The following is a 19,994-nucleotide window of genomic DNA, read 5'->3' on the forward strand; positions in this document are numbered from 1 at the left end:
GCATGATAATCAACTCTCTGATAGCATTAGCACGATGCCACGGATACCCCTCTCCCAGCTGCCACTGAAAATACTAGGGTAGTATTTTCAGTTTCACAATTTAGCCATTTTCTTCTGCCTTAAGTTTTCTGCAGCACTTGCTGGTACCTATCACGACTGCAGTGCCTGAGAAGAAACATGCTGCAGGGATGATTTTTGACCCTTCCTTTTCTGCTTTCTCCAGCCATTCTTGAGAATGGACCCTTTGTGTGAAACCTGAACAATCATGAAGGAGACATCAGTCTCCACCTCACAGCACCAAACAGAAATCCTTTGTTCTAGAACAAAGGCTCAGTGCGGTTCCACAGATGGGAGAAGGCCCCGGGCTTGCTCATGAGGATTTTATAAAGTCAGCCCCTGGTGGTCCAACATCTTCCTGAACAGGCAGAAATATTTCCATCAGTGTCTGAAATAACCTTTACTGAAGCAGGAAGTAAACCTGACCCTGAAAAGGTAAAATCTTCATCCAGTATTTCTGCCGATACCTCATTTCCAAATGGTTATTTTTGTGCCAGCAGCCTGAAGATTAAAAATATCTGGGAGTTCCAAGATGGGCAAAAATCAAAGCAGTGAAAATGAGGTCATTCACTAGATGTATTATTTTAAAAGCTGTCCCTGGCATCCATATAACAGCTGATAGTAAAGTAAAAAGAATGAACATTTAGTCTTCAAATTTCATGCTTTTTTCTTTTTCTTTAATGTATAAGTCCTAGATCGGATGTGTGATAGCTCCTCAGTATAACGAGGCTGTAATTAAGCCATTGATAAAATAAGACAGGGGAGTGTGGAGGAAATCTATTCCTCTTTTTTTTTTATTGCTCCTCATTGTATACTCATTAGAGATAATGACAATGAACCCAGTCACCCTGAGAAATTCAGACACTGGCACTGTCAGCAGCCGGGGCTGCATCCTTTAAGAGGGAACTGCTTCTTACTGTGACATTTCTTCCTGTGCTTTTTACTGCCCTGGTTCTATTATCTTGTGACATCAATAAGGCCCAGTTGCAGCCTTTAGTAATAAAGCAATGCAGAGATATAAGATGAAGACAGGCAATAAGAGACAGGAAAAATGAATGAACCCTGAACACACTGGCTTAAACTTTTGGCTGGCATTTTATCCTCCTGGAAGCTGCAGGTATATGGAGTAGCAGCAAAACGAAAACTATGTGGAAAGTTAAATAACACCGTGCAGAACTTTAGTTCGGAAGAAAATAGAGTTTGTAATGTTTCTTAAAGCCAGTCACTAACCATGACTAAGCCCTGCTCTGTTACAAGAAGATACTCATGAAAGCAAGCAATAAAATACAGGGGAATAACTATCCAGAATTGAGGGAAACACTGTAGTGGCTGTTCAGCAATATAAGGGGAAATTAATAACTCTCATAAGCAGAAAAGAAGATATTTAAAGAAAATCTCCTGCTGAGGAGAGTTGTAAGCATGACAAGGGAGGATGAACTACTGCTTCCATCTGGAGAAACAGGAAGATGTGCTATGAAGTACAGTCGCTATAGATTTTGTGCAAGGGGAACGAGGATAGGAATATTAAACCATGATTTGATGTTATGTGACACATTTAAAGATTTCAATTATCCTTCAAACTATCCATAGTCAAACTCAAATTTCTTAATAAACATAAGAATACCCTTGCTTACATACTCTTGCTCATTTTTAGAAAGCATCACAATCACAGAATGGCCTGGGTTGGAAGGGACCTCAAGGCTCAAGAAGCTCCAAAACCTCTGCTGCAAGCAGGGCCACCAAACCTCCACACTTAATACCAGACCAGGCTGCCCAGGGCCCCATCCAACTTGGCCTTGAAAACCTCCAGGGACAGGGCATCCACAGCCTCTGTGGGCAGCCTGTGCCAGCACCCTGCCAATCTCATAGTAAAGAACTTCCTCCTAACATCCAACCTAAATCTTCCCTCCTTCAACATAAAACCATTTCCTCTTGTCCTGCTGTGATCTATCCTCATAAAGAGTTGACTCCTCTCCTGTTTATAAGCTCCCTTTAGATAATGAAAGGCTGCAATAAGGCCACCCTTGCTCAAGTCCAGGTAAATGACTTCAGTCACCTTCCCTTTGTCCACCAATGCCGTCATTCCATCATAGAAGGCCACCAGGTTGGTTAGGCATGACTTTTCCCTGGTGAAGCCATGCTGGCTGTCTTGGATCACACTCTCATTCCTAATGAGTTGTCCAGGAGGATCTGTTCCATGATCTTCCAGGCAAAGAGGTGAGACTCACCAGCCTGTAGTTCCCCAAGTCCTCGTTGCTCCCTTTCTTATAAAGGGAGTGATGTGATCCTTCCTCCAGTCATCTGGGACCTCACCTGACAGCCATGACTTTTCAAATATGATGGAGAGCAGCTCAGCAACCCCCTCAGCCTGCTCCTTCAGAACCCTGATATGCACACTATCGCCATCTGACTGGCCCCATAGACTTGTACGCATTCAGTCTCATGAGGCAGTCTTGGACTTGCTCTGCCCTTACAGTGGGAGGGGATTTACTTCCCCAGTCCCCACCTAGAGGTTTAGAGGACATGAGAAATATTAGAATCCTTGCCCTTGTTATCACAGAAATGCAACCCACTTTAAGAAAGATGTCTTTTAAGTATTTTTCTATTGATAGATTACAGTGCAATTACAACACTGCAAAACTTTTTGGTCATCTTCCAGGCCACGTTTATTCTAACACAAAGACAACAAAAGCTTCCTCTTCTGTAATTCACATTTTTTATTTCTATGGATTAACTTGAGCAGTACAGTGTTATAGTCTGGGTGGAGCACAATGGACACAGATAATAACACAGAGAAAGAAATCATCACAGTGACTCCTGTCTTCCTATCTTCCCTGATTCAGATAGAGGCTTCTTCTAGAGAGGCAGAAACACTGCAGTAGTCAAAGCCTCTAGCCAGAGCGATTAATAAGGTTTACAACTGGGTGTCTCATTCTATTCCCTTTTTGCAGAAAGGATGAGGCTAAGGGAGTTTAATTACTGCATTTTCTTTTCAGACTGTGATGCTGCTTTGTCTACCATGACTTCTAAATTCAAGATAAAAATGAGCCTTCATCAACTTCAATCCACTTGGAACAACTCGTTCAGCTGCTAGACGCAACTGCACCTTTACTGCATAAATACTACGTGTTTGGCTCTCTCACTGATATTAAATAACCTCCCTCATATCTTCCTTCCCAACACCTTTCCCAGTTCCCCACATTGTCCCTGCAAGCCATCTTCTGAATGTCTAACATAAGTCATTTATACAAGAGTTGAGATGGGCAAAAGGGATAGTTTCAGCTCTGCCTATAGGTCATGTGTAAAGCTTAGTGCTTTAAGAGGAAAACCAAGGACCTAGAACAAGGGCCTCACAAATCATCATTTTGTTCTGAAAATGCTTTCTTCAGCTTGTGAACTGGAAAACCAGCGTTAGTAGCTTGGAATGTATGTAACTATGAAAACAATAGATGTTGTAATAAATGGGCAATTTTCTCAGGTAGCAATGCTCTGTCAATTACAGAGTCACAAAGCAATAGAAACAGGAGCCTTTGTTTGTCCTTGTACACCTTTACAGCACCTGAAACACTTGGAACTATGGGGATCAGGCAGACACACCTGTTGAAAGGACTTCTGTGTAAGAAGGACAAAGAAAGAATGAAGTAAAAGCCCTGACCGTCTCTTAGTCAGAACTCACAAGTCACTTTGCTCTGCTCTAGGCTGATCTCTACCAAACCTCATTGCTTGTGAACATGGAAACTTTGCCATTCTGTTTGCTAAAACGGATGAAGGTAATGGCAGAAATTCTGCCATTTCCTTTGTCTTGGTACATGACAGTGGTTAAACAAAAAAATACTGGTAACTGACCTTATTTTCTCTGGAAAGGGAAAATATATATTGTGGAAAGCAAGTTCATGTATACCAGGTTCAGTGTGGCTGCCTGGGGCAGCTAAAAATTAAACTAATCTCATCAGGTCCTGAATGCAATTTACTGTCTCTCAGCCTTGAAATAAGATCTTTCAGGTGTTTCATCACCAAAGACAGTAAGAAAGGGAAGTATATACTGCTTCTGTAGGTATCATGACTCATTCAGTGCATTCACAGTGGCTAAATGTCAGTCTGCATTGGATTCCAGACATTGAACTGCAAGAGATTCGTACTGCAGGGAACTACAGCTGTCTTGCACTGTGGACATTCCTCTTCTGCCTTCAGAAGGTCTCAGGAGTGAAACGTTAACACGCTCCTTGGTGCTTCTCAATATGCAAGCACAATTCACACTATTATTAATACAAGCTAGGGGTGCCTGATAGGAGAGCAGTCAGACTCGCTGCAGAGATGCACATATCTCCTATCCTTTATCAACAATTGCTTTATGTTACACAGTTTAGGAGGATAATGTAGCTGGAAACCAGCGTCTTCTATATATAAAACCCCTACTACGTATACTCTGTAATGTGGAAAATAAGCTGATAGGTAAATACAAAAAGTGATATGATTTATTTTTAAAACAATAGATTGAAGATTTGGCAGAAAAAAAGGGCTTTGAGTAGTTCTCAGTGTACCTCAAAGGAAATGTTTAGCTGTGGGACCGATGGATGGGAATTCATATGGAAATTAAACAGCTAGTAAGTAAAAAATACCAGATAGCTGCATAGCATCAGGGTGGGAATATATCAATAATGCAATACTAATGTAGTAATATACCGGATTTGTATAAATGTTTTATCTTCACTCATACGAGTTCCAATTTTACCTGCCAGTGCCTATGTTTTACTGGTGGGAGAAGCCTTGCTGATAAAAGGACAGTGGAGTCAACACACAACATCCATTTGGCACTTCACAGTTCCTGACTGGCATAGCCAAATCCAAGGTAGAACGCAAAAGGTTAGGCACCTGGAGCTACCTTTTACACAGATAAGGCTTCTCAGCTTGAATGAAACATGGTAATTTCCACAGCAACTGGCTCAAAGTCTTACAGAATTAAGAGACAGACAGAGGACAGAACCTTATATATAATTATATGATAGATATGTATTCATAATTACATGCCCTATAAGATGAACAGAACGGACAGTTGATGGCAATTTATGCTGCTGTGCTACCAGTTGTGAGTGCTAGAGAGCTGACACAATGCCTGTTTGTTGCCTTTCTGAAGGGACTCTTAACTTCCAGCAAATGAAAACAGTAGCCTATAGTACCTCCTTGACCTACAATTGTTCATCAGCAGGAGCCTTTAGAAATCAGTAAGCACTTTTCCCCATCAGAAGACTATGTTCAGATATGAATGTAAATATTGCACTTCATTTAAAAAAAAAAAAAAAAAACCGAAATATTTTGTTATAGAATGCAATAAATGTCCCCATGTATGATATAGAATGTAATATTGCAAGCATTACATTTTAAAGCTATCATTAGGCTCCTCAAGTATGAACAAACCTGGCTGTAAAGTAAGTAACATCTTGACATGTATCGACACACACACTTCAGCTCTAGGGCTCTGACCAGCCATTTGTTTTCAAGTATAAACCTTCAGTACCATGTAAGTGACCAGATATTTGAATTTGGTAGTCACGACTCAACTGCTGTAAATCAGTCTGTACAGTTTATGTGTCTAATCCTTCAGCTTAGTGGAAACTTGCAGGCAATTTCTCCAAAATAAATTATGGATTTTCTGATTTTTAACAAGTACTTCTGAAATTCGTAAGCTTTGCATAAAATACACATACATGTGTGAGTATAAAAGTGAAGACTTTCTTCCCACTCTATCTTTCAGCCTCCTGAAATAGAATGGAAGAACCAAAGATCAAGCTTAAACATCTGAACTGTGTTTCTTAAGTAGTGTCAGCTAATTAAATGCAATACAGCATTTTTATGCTATCACCTTATTCCTTTAACCAACCTAATTATTTCTGAAAACAGCTACTTTTCCTGTTTCTCTGTAACTGTTTGTCCATTAAAAAAGATGCAAAGCAGCACTGACATCACTTTTACAACAGCGTTGGTGCTATTAAGCCTAAGCTGTAAAGTCCTTTGAGCTGTTTCTAATAAAACAAACATTAAAACTGCTTAGGTCTCCTCCTGTGCATTAACTTGGTGACAGACACTGAACATGGTGTGGTGCATTCAGCCTGCCACCCTCAGCACTGGTAAGGGAAAAACTGGTACACAGTGCTCGAAAATCTGAAGATGCAACTGGCAATATGTTCTTGCATACACCTTACTTAATGGAAATCATGTAGCTAATTGGAGCTGTTGTTTGAAAATGCATCCTTAAAGCACGTGGTCTGTCCCAGCTGAGGCTGCTTGAAGAGGAAGCTGAACTGAGCAGTGTAGTTCACTAACAAACACTCTAAGAAATGATTTCCTCTTTTTCAGTGTTGAAAAAGAAACAAAACACTAAACAGAACCGGCAGCCTATACTGTTCAGGAAAACTGACAGAAACCTTTGTGTCATCACAGAAGACCTATTTTGAAAGAGTTCAGCTGTGAAACGGGGATGGGATTTAAAGGAAAGAATAAAAAAGAGATAGAAAGTTATGCGGCATCAGTTCTGGCTTCAGGCTACCCTGCAAAACCCCTGAACGACACTGTCATGTCCGAGTTCAGAGACACTGCTGCTATTCTGAGAAAAATCCTTGCTGAAGATGAGTCCGTTTGCTGTTACTACTGCTGTGTAAGCCAGAGTTGCCTTAAATAGCTCACTCGTTACATAGCCTCTAGGCACATCTCACAAGGGAATGCTCTCCTCAACAGAACAAAGTTTTTCTGCTGTGGAAAAGTGCAGTAATTCAGCTCTTGGAAAAATTATTTATTTGGAGATTTCTGCACTGTACTTAGAGTGATGTATCTCACAACAACTGTAGAATGTGTGATACAAATGCACTAGTTTTCATTCTCAAGGGCCCATGTCTTCAGTTCATTTACAGCTGTACGGTGGCTGACTTCCAGGGTCATCTAAACAGGTCTAGCATTGAACCAAAACGTTCAGCTCTTCGACAGCCTTATCTAGCAGTGGCAGCAAGATCGGCATTTGGCTCAATATCTCATTTATAGACCAAAGCATTTTTGCCAAAGTATCTTATGATGATGAAATAATAAATAAATACAAGCAGCATTATCTACACTCTTTAAGCCAAGAGAAAATTATCAAGTATGTTTTATTTTCCAAAATCAGAACTACTCAATTTTATGGGCAACACTCTTCAGCTGAGTCCCTCCCCTCTGTTAGATAGATTGTACATTCAATAACATAGCTGCACAAATTATGACTGCTGGAAAGAATCACTGCTTGCTTTTAACTAAAACCACATCACTATGATTAATCATATCAGCTCTTTTACATATGGGTAGTCTAATAACTTCCGTTTCCAGCCTTTAAATAAAACGGTAAATCTAGACTTTTTTTCACCAAGCAATACAACTAATTTCCAGTTTTTGAAAAGGCAGCTTTAACACCAGCCTGGAGCTTCAAAATCATGAGACAGTCTTTACACAGACACTTTTGTAGGCTGTCCAGTTAGCTCAGGAAGGCTCAAGTGCAGCCTTTCAGATCCTATGAACATTTTAAATACAAAACCAAAGCTCTGTTTCTTAATAGAACTACGCTTTTTATTATACTCTGAGTCAACACTGTCACTGTCAAGGGTGAAATAACATATTTGCTTGGTTTAGAGTACGTCTTGTGCAGGCATGACTGGTCTGTGGAAGGAGATGAGATATTTTTCTTCTAAGTCTATGAAATAGGTCTTCAATGACTGGGAGGTTTCACAGGGCTTTACGCTGGGAAAATATCTTCCTACGTGATTGCTGCTCATATTAGAAGTTTGACTACTACAATAGTTCATAGAATTTTCTCATCTTTCCATTTTCTGGTAACTTTCTACAGATCATCCAGTGCAGAATGGATTTGTGTGTACGTGTGTGTAAGTAAATGCCTGTCTTGTTTTGACCTCCTGAACAACCTGGAAGCATGTTTTCCATTTTCACACCGATTCTAAAGAACAGGATGTTAGCAACAGTGATGCCAGTAGTTTAGTGCAACCCATTACAATAGAGTTTTGCCAGGAATACAAAATTACTGACGACCATGGCAACTCAGCTACAGTGGCCATCTAATCTAGCTTCAACTGAATGAAATTTGAAGTCCAGTTCCTTACAGTCTATGGTACATGGTAACCTGGCTCATAGATCCACTGAGCTTGATGTGCTGAAGCATTTGTGACTTCTGGCCCCTGAATCAAACGGTCTTTAGAGCTCATGTGTCTATTTTTTTTTCTCTCTGTCTACTGACAAGCAATCCTAAGAATTTATCACTAGCTGGCAAAAATAGAGGCAGGACAGAAAAAGCTACGGACCTCAAAAGTGTTTCTGGAATGTCAATGAGGACAAATCTCTCAGGATGAACTTATGAAAGGACTGCCCTTGGGACCTATTGGAATGCGTCCAGAGGCGGGCCACAAAAATGATCCATGGGATGAAACGCCTCCCCTATGAGGACAGGCTGAGAGAGCTGGGACTGTTCAGCCTGGAGAAGAGAAGGCTCCAGGAAGACCTAAGAGCAGCCTTTTGACATCTAAAGGGAGGCTATAAAAAAGAAAGGGACAGACTCTTTAGCATGGTCTGCTGTGATAGGACATGAGAAAATAGTTTCAAACTGAAAGATGGGAGATTTACATTGGATATAAGGAAGAAGGTTTGATTTGTTTTTACAATATGGTGGTAATGCACTAGAACAGGTTGCCTAGAGAGGTAGTGAATGTCTTGTCCTTAGATACACTCAAGGTCAGGCTGGATGGGGCTCTGAGCAACCTGATCTAGCTGTAGGTGTCTCTGTTCATTGCAGGGGAGTTGGACGAGGTGACCTTTAAAGGACCCTTCCAACTCAAACAATTATGTGATTCTATGATTATTACGGAGAACTTTTGAAAAAAATATCCTGTAACATTATACAACAAAATCAGCGATTAAGGATTACTTTGCAGTGAGTGGTACTGATGATATGAGAAGATACAAAAATTCCAGCAGGTGAAGTGCCCAGAAGATTCAAGAAAATAATCTGTTCAGAAAAGGACTTCAGACTGAAATAGTATTTTCAGAAAAACGTATAAAGAAGAAAGCTTTTCCTTTGTGATCTTTGCCTTTGTGATCTCTGGAAACACCAACAGATCTGAAGGGAGGTTCCAGCTAAAGAGAATATCACCATACATGGACCTCAAATCTTCTGTCATGGAAATCTTTGACTGTCATGGAAAGTTTGCAAGTCCAAGCAAACTGGTGGTGGCTTGACTGGGTCTCAGTACCATGGTTATCATTTACTCTGTATTTTTCAGTAACCAACCCATTTATGCTGTGTGATTTTTGTTCTTTGATTATCATTTTGTTGTGACTCGTGCAGAAATACTTTTCCTAAATATGTAGTGTGTGAATGTGTGCAAGCTGATCATCTGAAAATACTGCAAGTTGAACAAAACTTCATCCTTAAAAACCCAGTCTTGTTCTCCACAGATATTTGTATCCGTGTTACTTCTCATTTAAGATGGAAAAGTGTCCCCCACCAGCCATCATTCAGAGGAAATCTCAATAGTCAACTCGTGATTTTCCCATCTCTTAAATTCCACAACAATCTCCAATGAACTGACAGCAGGCACAGACTTCATCTGGCACTCTCACAGCACCTGCAGTCATTTAGTAGTCTGCTGTACCTGCACACAACTGCAGGCTTCACAGAAGAATTAAAAAAAAAAAAAAACCCGACCAGTCTCCAATTTCCCATCTCTAATATTGCAAATATGTGGCAATTAATTAATAGAATACCTGAGTTTAACCTACCTGATAAGTTGAAATTTTAAGAGCATGAGCAAAACTGAGTAGATAAAAAGAAAAATCTGTGACAGTAACTTTCAATAGTTTGGTTATTTTTGTTATAAAGGAATAAAAATCGAATGGGAGGTTTGAAGAGGACTTAAATGAAAAGGTTGATAAATATTCCCTATAGTATTCAGGCCTTAAGTTGTTGCTATGGATTTAATCTCCCTTTAATGTTAGGGTAGGTACTTGTAACTGTAATATCAGATTTAATCTCTCTAGATGGAATATAATCACTTGCACAAAAGTAATGAACTACAGAATTCAGCTGTCAGTCCTTACAGTTCTTCCCGGCATAGACATGACTTCAGACCCTTTCATCAGTGTCAGCACCACCTCTGAGGTGAACCTTGTTAGCTCATTTGCTAGCCAACTTGAATGCAAGTAGCTCTAGCATGGAATACTAGTGCCCTGTGAGGCTGCAGGGAACAGCTATGGCAGTATCAACATATGCTGCCTTTCCCATTATTCACAGTCAATTTTCAAAGTTGGGGGATAGGCTGCCAATCCCTACTACATAGGACAAAAGTATTTCTTCATTCTGCTGATGAGCCAGTTATCAGAAGTTTAGTTCATTTAAAAAAAAAAAAGAAAAAAGAGAGACATAAAGAAAAGTAAATCTCTGATATCTCCTTGAATGTGGCAGCTGACTTGAAATGAAAATAACAAACAAAATAACTCTAGTCCTTACGATATCCACTCTGAGTTAATCAGTGCTGATTTTCTTAGTATTCCAGTACTATGATCACCTCCAGATAAAAGCAAAACACTTAATAAGAAAAGTCACACGGTGATTTTAAACTACTGGTGCTTTTAACGCTACGTATAGGAGATAAGTTTCTGGTTTAGATGAAAGGCAGACAGTTGAACAAAGGTTTCTTACCGTTAAGGACAAAGCCATGCAAACAAAAGTGAACTTCTTGATATGTGTCGCTGTGACGGTGCTATTGGTGTTGACCAGTTTATTGCTGGGGTTATTCTAGGGTAAGAGAAAGAGATAATAAGCATTAGCTTGGCTCCAGACTACTGAGAAGCTGACGGCACCCACAGTCATTGCGCTGCATCTGACTGTGTGCACGTGTCCTTTTTTGCTTGCTTGCTTTTCAATCCAGACCTTTCTGAAAGCTGTGCAGCACCACAGAATATTTTCTCCTGAAGGTGACAGTAACTGCTCCTATGGTCATTGAGGGCTGAGCAATACCCCTGATTTTCTAAGTCCTATTTAACACATTCAGCTTTAAAAAAGAATGGTAACTCTAAGAAAACTCCATGTGATTTTATTTTTTTTTATTGTTATTTTTATTTTTTTACTTATTTTAAAATTTGTTTTTACAGGAGAAATGGGATTCTATTCCTTTTTACTCCAGAGTGATACCAGATCCATACACGCTGGTAAGTACCCTTACTGATCCAGTTATCCAAGGGGGTAATATAAACAAAGCTTCTCAAACAGCTGGCTCTGCTAATGCAGTTTAATGAACAGAACATAATTAGGATGACTAGATGTTCCACCTTGAACATGGGCTCTGTACTCAAGTACACACGGCAGTGAAGTCTTGCTTAAAACAACAAAAACCCTTCCCCAAACGTCTAATGCACCCAATGAAGCTGAAGATTTAAAACTGCTTTCAGGGAACATTTTGAAACAAACTAAATGATCTGTGAAAGAACAGGAAGAGATATCAAAAGCAGGACGCCATTAGGAACTCTACAACAATAGGGTGCTGGATCATGTACTGCATTTACCCTGGGGTTGTTGGAGATAGACTCACTTGCCTGTTACCAAACTGGTAAGAGTGGTGGGGAGATGTAGTACCACACTTATTCATCTTTGTGCATCTCAAATAGAATACCAGTATATGTCAAATGGTCATCTTGCCTTCCTGAAGTTACTTGTAAGAGAAACAGGAACTAGCACAGACATATCTTGGGAATGAACAAAATGAACATGAGCTCTGTGAAGGGTACACCATTATACACACATTTGAGTAGTTGATGGGAGTTTTGTGACTTAAAGATTTTGCAGCAATGAGTACAGTGATAGCATGTTGACAGCCTCACTGTCTCAATTAAATACCTACTTGGAAACTTGAGCACGGGAAAATTCTTGACTTTTGCATACAGGCAAGCCAATCTCCAAAGCAGGAAGCTACCCTCCAGCCTGCTCTTTTGGGGTGCAGGTTACGAAAACCTTCTGTAAATATTTTCTTTATGAGTATATCCCTATTTCTTGTGTTTTTGAAGAATATTTTGTTATTGTTAGTTTCCACGTATGTGAGGATGGGCTTACTTACATCACTCATCACAGTTTAAATGAACAGCTGCATGGCTGAACTTTATTACAGGGCTATAATGACAGACAGTAAAAAAGGCATATACAAATCCAACCATGTAAAAGGGCTGCGATGAAGGGGAAAGAGCTCTGATTTGTTCCTATCTCGCTGCTGCTAGCACTGCACTTATTTTATTCTGCCCTTTGCTGTAACGCCTGCCCACACACTCTTCATTCCCATCTCTTGCACACTGCTTAGCTCTTGAATCAAAGCACCATATAGAATACAGAGTAAAAAAAGTATCCATTCCTATCTACTTATCAGTCAAATAGCATTCACTAAGCATCTCATTGTCACCGTTGTTGCTCTGGATCAGGTCTGTTATGGATAATGACATAATCACTGTATATTTTCAGGCTGGATGGAGCTCTGAGCAACCTGATCTAGCTGTAGATGTCCCAATTCACTGTGTGGGAGGTGGACCAAATGACCATTAAGGGTCCCTTGCAACTCAAACGATTATACAGTTCTATGATTCTAAATCAACAAACAGCACAGAACTAGGATATTCCTGTTTCATTTTAGCAAATCAGTAATAAACCTTAATTTGAGTCTAACTGCTAAGCCATGAGGATGTTCTGCAAACAGAAGTATGACTCCGCACCTCTTACATATAAGAAAAGAGGTAACCAATTTCCTTTGAAGACAAAAGTCTAATTTCTTCAGCATATGCACTGAAGAGGGGCATACTTTCTGGACCCCAAATCACAGTCAGTTAAGGCAATTCAGTGTTCTTCTGGTGGCCATCAACATCCCACCAGCTTGCTGAGTAACTGGCAAAAGAAAATGGAGTCTGCATGCATTGCTGCAAACTGTTTCAACAACTGAACGTCATAACTGGAGTCTTATAAAGAAATAAAAACAGGTTCTATTTGAACTTTCCTGAGAAAGAAAGCTTTAGCTTAAGGAAACTAAGACTGAAATGCCTGACATGACACATGAATGATGTGTGACCAAGGTTAAAACAGTTCTCACAGCGACTTAAAAATAAAACAACATCGTGGGTTTCGGCTTTGTTATTGTCCGAAGGGCACAGGGAAGGCATTTGCAAATATGGTTCCCAGGATGAGATACCTTTTATATTGTTGCTACTGCACCTAGCATCTTTTATGCTAAAGTGTCCTTAAAACACACAACTAAAATCCCTATTCCATACCATTTTGGCAATTAGATCACTTGCACCTCCATATGCCATATCTTAACCTTTTCTTCCTCACATTTATTCCTCAAGAGCTCTAGAAGAAGTCTTTTAACTGAAATAAATTGACAAATCATTGCCTAACCCTGCCACCATCTTAACCAGGAGTGCATCTTCTAGCAGGCAAGTGAGACCTGGATTTAAGCCTCTTAATTACTGTTAATTTTTCAAAGCAATAGTTTGAGAGAGATACGCATTTGGTTATAACTCATAAGACATGAGGTTAGCAACCCCTGTGGTTTCTGTTCCAAACCATTTTTGTTTTGTGGTCTATTACTTTTGCATTGTACAGGTTCTTCTCAGCAGCATGATCTCTGAGAAAATCTGTATGTTGTATTCCATCCAGTTTAGCTACATACTGGCAAGTCAGGAAGTTAGGACCTATTTGACTTTGTTTTTAATTTTTGAATTCTCCTTGGAAATATCATGGATCAAACCAAATGGGGCTTGCTTCAGTTCAGTACATCCCTGTGCAAGCAAGTATGTTTATCACTAGTATTTGGAACCAGAAAGTTTAGTTGATGCCATTACTTTGTTAATAAAGAGAAGGAGAGGAGCTAGCGTTTGAAGTAAAGTATCATAGAGCATGACTGTTCTTCACACAACTTATGGGTTAGTGAGTGCTAGTTATAAAACAGAGTAAAAAAGAGACTAAACAAAATCAACTTTGGTTTTATTTTCACTATGCACTCTGTTCCGGGAGCAGTTCTCGCACTCTTATGCAATCACATCATTTGCCAACAAAATTCTTCATATACTCAGTCAGCTAAGTCAGTGCTACTAAAACAATGGTTTATCTGTGTTGTTGCCATTTTAAGAGACAATCTTTGTTATATATTAATAAATACAAAATAACCCAAGCCCATATTAGATATACTTCACGACAGAAAGAACAAGCTGACTGGAACAGAGACATGAAGTATTTCACTGCTGTATACTTTGTGAGACCTCGTTTCATTAGCTATGCAGCTACCTCACAGTTAGTGAGGATTTTTTTAATCCTTGAAAAAACAGCATGTATCTATTCAAAAGATAGCTGAGTATCTTGTAACACAGTTAAGGTTAAAATCATAAACCAGACAACAGCTTGGAGCCATTGAAAAACAATTCATCTTAACTGGGATTATAAGAAAACCTTATCATTGAGAAAAAGAACAATTGGTAACAAAAGCAAAAAATAAAGAGAAACTAAACAATAGATGGCCATTAATTTTAATCTCTGGTTGCTCCATTTTCAAAATAATCTATTACACCTGTTTATGGAGGTCCCTTCCAGCTCTAAGGATTCTATAATTCTATGGAGACAAGAACTAAGCTTCTTTGTATCAGTTTGGCTGAAATTTCTCAGGTATTATCAGTTAAGCTACCCTCAAATCAAAATGTTGTAATGGAGTAAAAAAGGAGGACCGTGGATGTGAAATCACACTAGATGTATTTACTACACTCATATGATGGGCACTCACCTTGTCAAAAGCTGGGTATACTGCTCTAATTTCTGTCAGCCAGCCATATGGCATGTGTCCCACAGGATAGGTAGCCGTCAGAATTGCCACTGCCTATGAAATGAGATAAGGAAACATAGATCTCAAATCTTTGAGCACAACAGTTAGACTAACATAGTATGCCATCTTCCACAAATACTGCCCCATTGACCTTGATACAATGAGAAAAACAGGCATGTAACTGGAAGGTCTTTGCTTCGGGGGAATGGCCATCACTCAGCCAGGCATTTGGAGCTCAGGAAATCCATTGTGCAATAAAGTTACATTACTCAGCTTTGCCATTTCACTGTCACACTGATAACTCAGGGATGACAGACACCTGATGTGTGCCCCTTGCTCAGCTGAACACCACCCTCCCACATTTCTCCCAGGCCATTTTATCTAGAGATAGTTGAGTAGCAGAATGCATTAGGGCCCTGTATCATATTTCATAATCTGAATTTAGATAGATTTTCCTTTATTATTCATACCTAGAACAGTTTTAAGCAAGACTGATTCCAAAGTTATAGGGCTCAAGGGCTGACTGAAGTTGAATATCAAACTGCTGTGGGGCATGAGGCACTTATGAGACAGAAGAAACCTGCTCTCCCAACTTTGGTGCCAACCAACTCATTGACTGCACTTTGTTCGCAGGATCAGATCTGTTATTCAGATCTGATTCACCTAAATTCAGATTCATTTCTTATTTTATGGCAGAGTTGAAAAAAGACTTCTAGCTACTGCTGCGTGTTTCACTTAAAAACTTTCAGTGTACATTTTCTTGGTTATCTGATCACAATTTCCTGTTATAAATATAATTGCTGTCCTTGTCCGGTGAAAGATCTATCCAAACACAGGAAACTGGCTATGCACCAATTTGTTCTCAGTGCTGTTTTGAAAAAAAAAAACACCTGTTTATCAAACAGTGTCAATGTGCTCTTTCTATCTGTAGCTTCCACAGAAATGAATAGGAAGCATCGCTTTTGGAGCAACCTATGTATATGACACAGAACAGTGGCACATGGGACTACTGGTAATTGTACAAAAGTCTCTTGGATCAGAGTGATCCAGAACAGAGCCATTTGCTGAGCCTGAAAACCTGGGATGCAGAAACTGTTCAGTGAAGAAAAAAAACTACTGGTCTTGCTGAGAGTGAGAAGCTGGTAGGCCTGGCAAAAATGCCCATGTATTTAGGATTTTTCTTTTTCTTGACAGTATGTCCAAGAAGAGAATCACAAAGGCAAGTACATGTAAATGATCATTAGAAGTAACAGGGAACACTGACTTTCTCACCTCTGTGGCTGAAGAACTGCCACCTAGGTCCCGGGAGACAAAAAGGTTGACGATGGGCCTGCTTATTCGCTGAGTGGCCAAGATTAATGCCAAAGGCCACCAGAAGCTCAGCATCTTCCTGATTGTAGCCTCTCCCTGGAGAAAGAAAACAAAAAATAAATGGCTTTGGAAAGAGACATACTGAACTGAAACAAAAGCACAGAGAAAATAATTCTGCTTTTCTCATCCACTGTCAGTTTGGTGCATTTCAATACGTTTAAATAGCAGGACTCTAGAATATACTCATTTGCGTTAGTAATATTGATTCAAAAGAAGTTGTGTTAAGGATGTCAAAAAATAATGCATGAGGTACCTGAATAATTGTTCCAATTATTAATTAGGAAAAGTTATGTGAGCTCCAATACAACATTCAAAGAAAAAGAGGAATTTTGAGACATTCTTCCCCATGAAACAAAGCATCTGCTTCATTCGGTGCTGTCTTACAGCATTAGGAGAGAGCTCAGCACTTGAGATGTTAAGCAGACTGCACATCAATACCACCTAATGCACTGCCTTCTGAGGATTAATAGCTCTGTAATAGATTCCATCATCCTTTTCTTAAACAAACATGGTTTTCCTTGCAGGATGGAGCAAGCAACCCCTTCATATATAGTGGTTTAATAGAGTCTTGTAACACAGAAAGGAAGTTTGAAGTCACTTAATCGCAACATCACCAAATATTAAGACATACCCCCATTTCAGGCCCACTTCTGTCAGGAATGACATCATGTATGTTCCTGTAGTATCCCAGGCATAATGTGGTACACCGGACAAGTGCTCCCATGTATAAGGACAAGATTGGGATCAGGAGAGGCTCCCTGCACTCCAAGTGACTGTGAAGCAAAATGGCTACAAAAACAACCTGCAGAGCAAACAAACAAAAGATGTGTAGTTTGCTTGTCTGTTACTTCAGGGAAATATATCTCTCTTCTGACTCCAAGCAAGTCTGTCTGAGCCAACAACAACATGTGGCTATGCTATCTGACTTGCAGCATGCAAAACTTCCGTCAGGATTCTTCCCTGCATTTGGTCACACAAATGAGAATAATAAATTAGCATCATACAGAAGCTGAATATAGAGTACTTAAAGGCATGGGCAGATGTCAGACTAGATGCTATAAATAGGAGGCTGGCATTCAAGTCTGGTAAAGTCTGGCATCAAGCATGTGTATGGGTGCCACCACTCCCGGGATAATTAGGTATCCTGATATCAACTGAGGCTAAAGACATGCTTTTAGTGTCAACTTCTAAGCCCCGCCTTCTATATTTTTTGGGGGGAGTAAGTGAGAATTAAAAAGTCAGATGTCTTAAAGTATTCAGCTCAAAATTTAGAAGCAGGAAGTCTTGTTATTCCAATTTTGTACTTTTCTGAATGCATTTTCAGTATATTCCTTCATTTGCTCTTGAGCTGAGTGTTACATTGATGTAACCAAAATTGAAACTATTGGGCTAATGAACAGCTCATAATTAAAACATACAGAATTAAATGCCCAATCCAGAAAATGAAAGGAATTGATTAATGCAATATTATTCTCTTCCATTAAGAGCTGATGGCATGCCTGTTAAATTCAAAGTGTCTCTGTATGGTGGTCACAACTGGGAAACCAACTGCGTTTGTAAACAGCAGCATCAAAAATAACCCTGCTAGGGGTTCCATGAGTTCTAAGAAATATAAAACACATTGTTCAGGGGCAGGTTCTGTCCTTCATTGCTAGAGCTTAAGAAATGCTCAATTCATGTTGTGTATGTGTTTATTAGGCAGCCCATGATGTTTGAAAGGATTTGTAAAACAGCTTTTTCGAACCCCACAAAAGAACTCTTCAGTAAGCAAAGTCAGTCACAAAATGTGCACACAAGGCTGTCTAAGGAGAATTATCTACTTCCTGTGCACCTATTGCTTGCGTAGGGAATAAGTGTAGGGAAAGTCAGGGTGTGGAGAATCACCACATTTTGTCTTCTAGATTTGCTCTTGCTCTGCGTAATACTTTTTTATAGACTGGAGAGAAGATGACAGGTGTCTTATTCCTCACAAGCTTGGCACCCCACTCACTTATGAAAAGGCCACACGTACCATGACCAAAATAGGAATTCCAGTTTCTCTATTTAGGTGTAAATGACCTGACATGTAGCTAGGATCAGTCACGTCAGAACAAAAGCAGAGCCTGCGTGTTAAGGTCATTAAGAGTAATTGGTATTATCTTCAGGGATTTAATGTAGTAGTGTAGAGGAACAGACATGCCAAACATAGAATAACAGCTGACAGAATGGTTTAACCTGATTTATAGTTTTCTCCTATTTTGTATGAAGAAAATGTTATAGAAAACTGAACTAAGTGCTACTGACCTCATATTTCCTTTGATGCTGTACTATTATTATACTCTTCCTTACCCAGCCATTCCCTCAGCTGGTAATGGGACAGCACGGTAACTGTTTGCAGGCCCTGGGATCCTCTATTTAATAACATGTTTATAAATACTTTAAAAAGAGGGCTCTATATTGGTTCTCAAATGGTACAGCACTGAACATCAGCAAGGCATATGAATATTGATAAGCATGTCTCATACGAAGCAAACAGGATATTTAAGACCACCCTCACAAATGGAAGTTCAAATGTTTGGTCTTCCCTGCACCACCCAGGGGGTATCAGCACAGAAGGCTTCTGCTGAAGTTCTGGGCTTTCATCTTTTGGTCTGTTAGCAAGAGCAGTTCTACAGAGGCACTCAGAAGATTGTTTACACCACTGTTTCGCTAGAATAAACAGCATGTGCAGAACTGATGTGTGGACTGGATAATCAAGCCTTCACTTCCCTGCCTGCATACCGCACTCAGGATCACAGTACAACTGTGCAAAGTGTGGGGGAGAAGGTACGTGGGGGAGAAAGGCCTGTCAAAGTGATCCATCAGCCCCACAACTGGTAGCAGTCATCAGTCTCTCAGTCTGACCTTTCTATTTTCCAGGTGTACATATATACACAACTTGATTCTCAACCATGCCAGCGCATATTTGGAGGTGCCCTAAACCAAACTGCCCTGCTTCCTTTCTTTCGACACTGCTTTGAATTTAACTTGATCCAGCCAAGTGAGAGCAGCTTAAACTACAGCTACCTGCAAAGAGCTTCCACAGAGTGGAGAAACTACTGGAGAGCAGCACACAAAAGGTGACCTCCTCTGGTGTGCTGCCCATGGTAGAGACAGAATCCAATCTCTGTGCAAAAGCACCAATGCTTAAGACAGCATCTAGTTCATAGCACTATGGAAACAGTGACTGCCAAGAGGAGCCATTACCTGAGCTATGACATCTGAGATGGAGGCACATCCCACCAGGAAACTGTACTTGTGTTTCAGAAGAATTCCAGCATGGGTCCATGCCTGGAAAAAAAAGGGCAGAACAGAATTTGGGAAATGATTATGGCATCTGTTACAGATTTCAGGTTCCAGAATGCTGTTTTTGGTACGTTATATGATACATAAAAAACAATAGCATCTGGTGTGAACCTGGGTAAATGTTAAGCCAGTAGTGCAGAGAAAGCACTGCAACACTTAGTTCCTCTAGGCCTGGACTAGAAGGAAGAATGGAAATAAACTTACTAACTAAATAGAAATTTCAGAGCAGAAGTGCCAGTAAGGAAGTGCCCGTTCTTAATAAAACAGATGCTGCATAGAACAGATTATCACACTAAATAATCTAGCAGAAAAGTGGTTCTTGTCACTCTTAAATTGGATGCATCTCAGAAATAAAAAATTCATTGG

General features: G+C 39.8%; 1 protein-coding gene across 1 annotated transcript in view; it reads right to left on the reverse strand.

Annotated features, from left to right (window-relative positions):
• Window positions 1-19,994, reverse strand: part of ANKH (ANKH inorganic pyrophosphate transport regulator) — a 96,303-nt gene that overhangs the window by 11,301 nt on the left and 65,008 nt on the right. Inside the window, exons 4-8 of the mRNA XM_072327753.1 lie at window positions 19,530-19,613; window positions 16,936-17,106; window positions 16,206-16,340; window positions 14,895-14,987; window positions 10,784-10,879 (exon numbers count right to left, since the gene is read on the reverse strand). Of these exons, the coding sequence (XP_072183854.1) occupies window positions 10,784-10,879; window positions 14,895-14,987; window positions 16,206-16,340; window positions 16,936-17,106; window positions 19,530-19,613 (579 nt within the window). The remainder of the gene's footprint in view (window positions 1-10,783; window positions 10,880-14,894; window positions 14,988-16,205; window positions 16,341-16,935; window positions 17,107-19,529; window positions 19,614-19,994) is intronic.

This window comes from Excalfactoria chinensis, chromosome 2 (assembly GCF_039878825.1).
Source record: "Excalfactoria chinensis isolate bCotChi1 chromosome 2, bCotChi1.hap2, whole genome shotgun sequence".
Lineage (NCBI taxonomy): Eukaryota > Metazoa > Chordata > Aves > Galliformes > Phasianidae > Excalfactoria > Excalfactoria chinensis.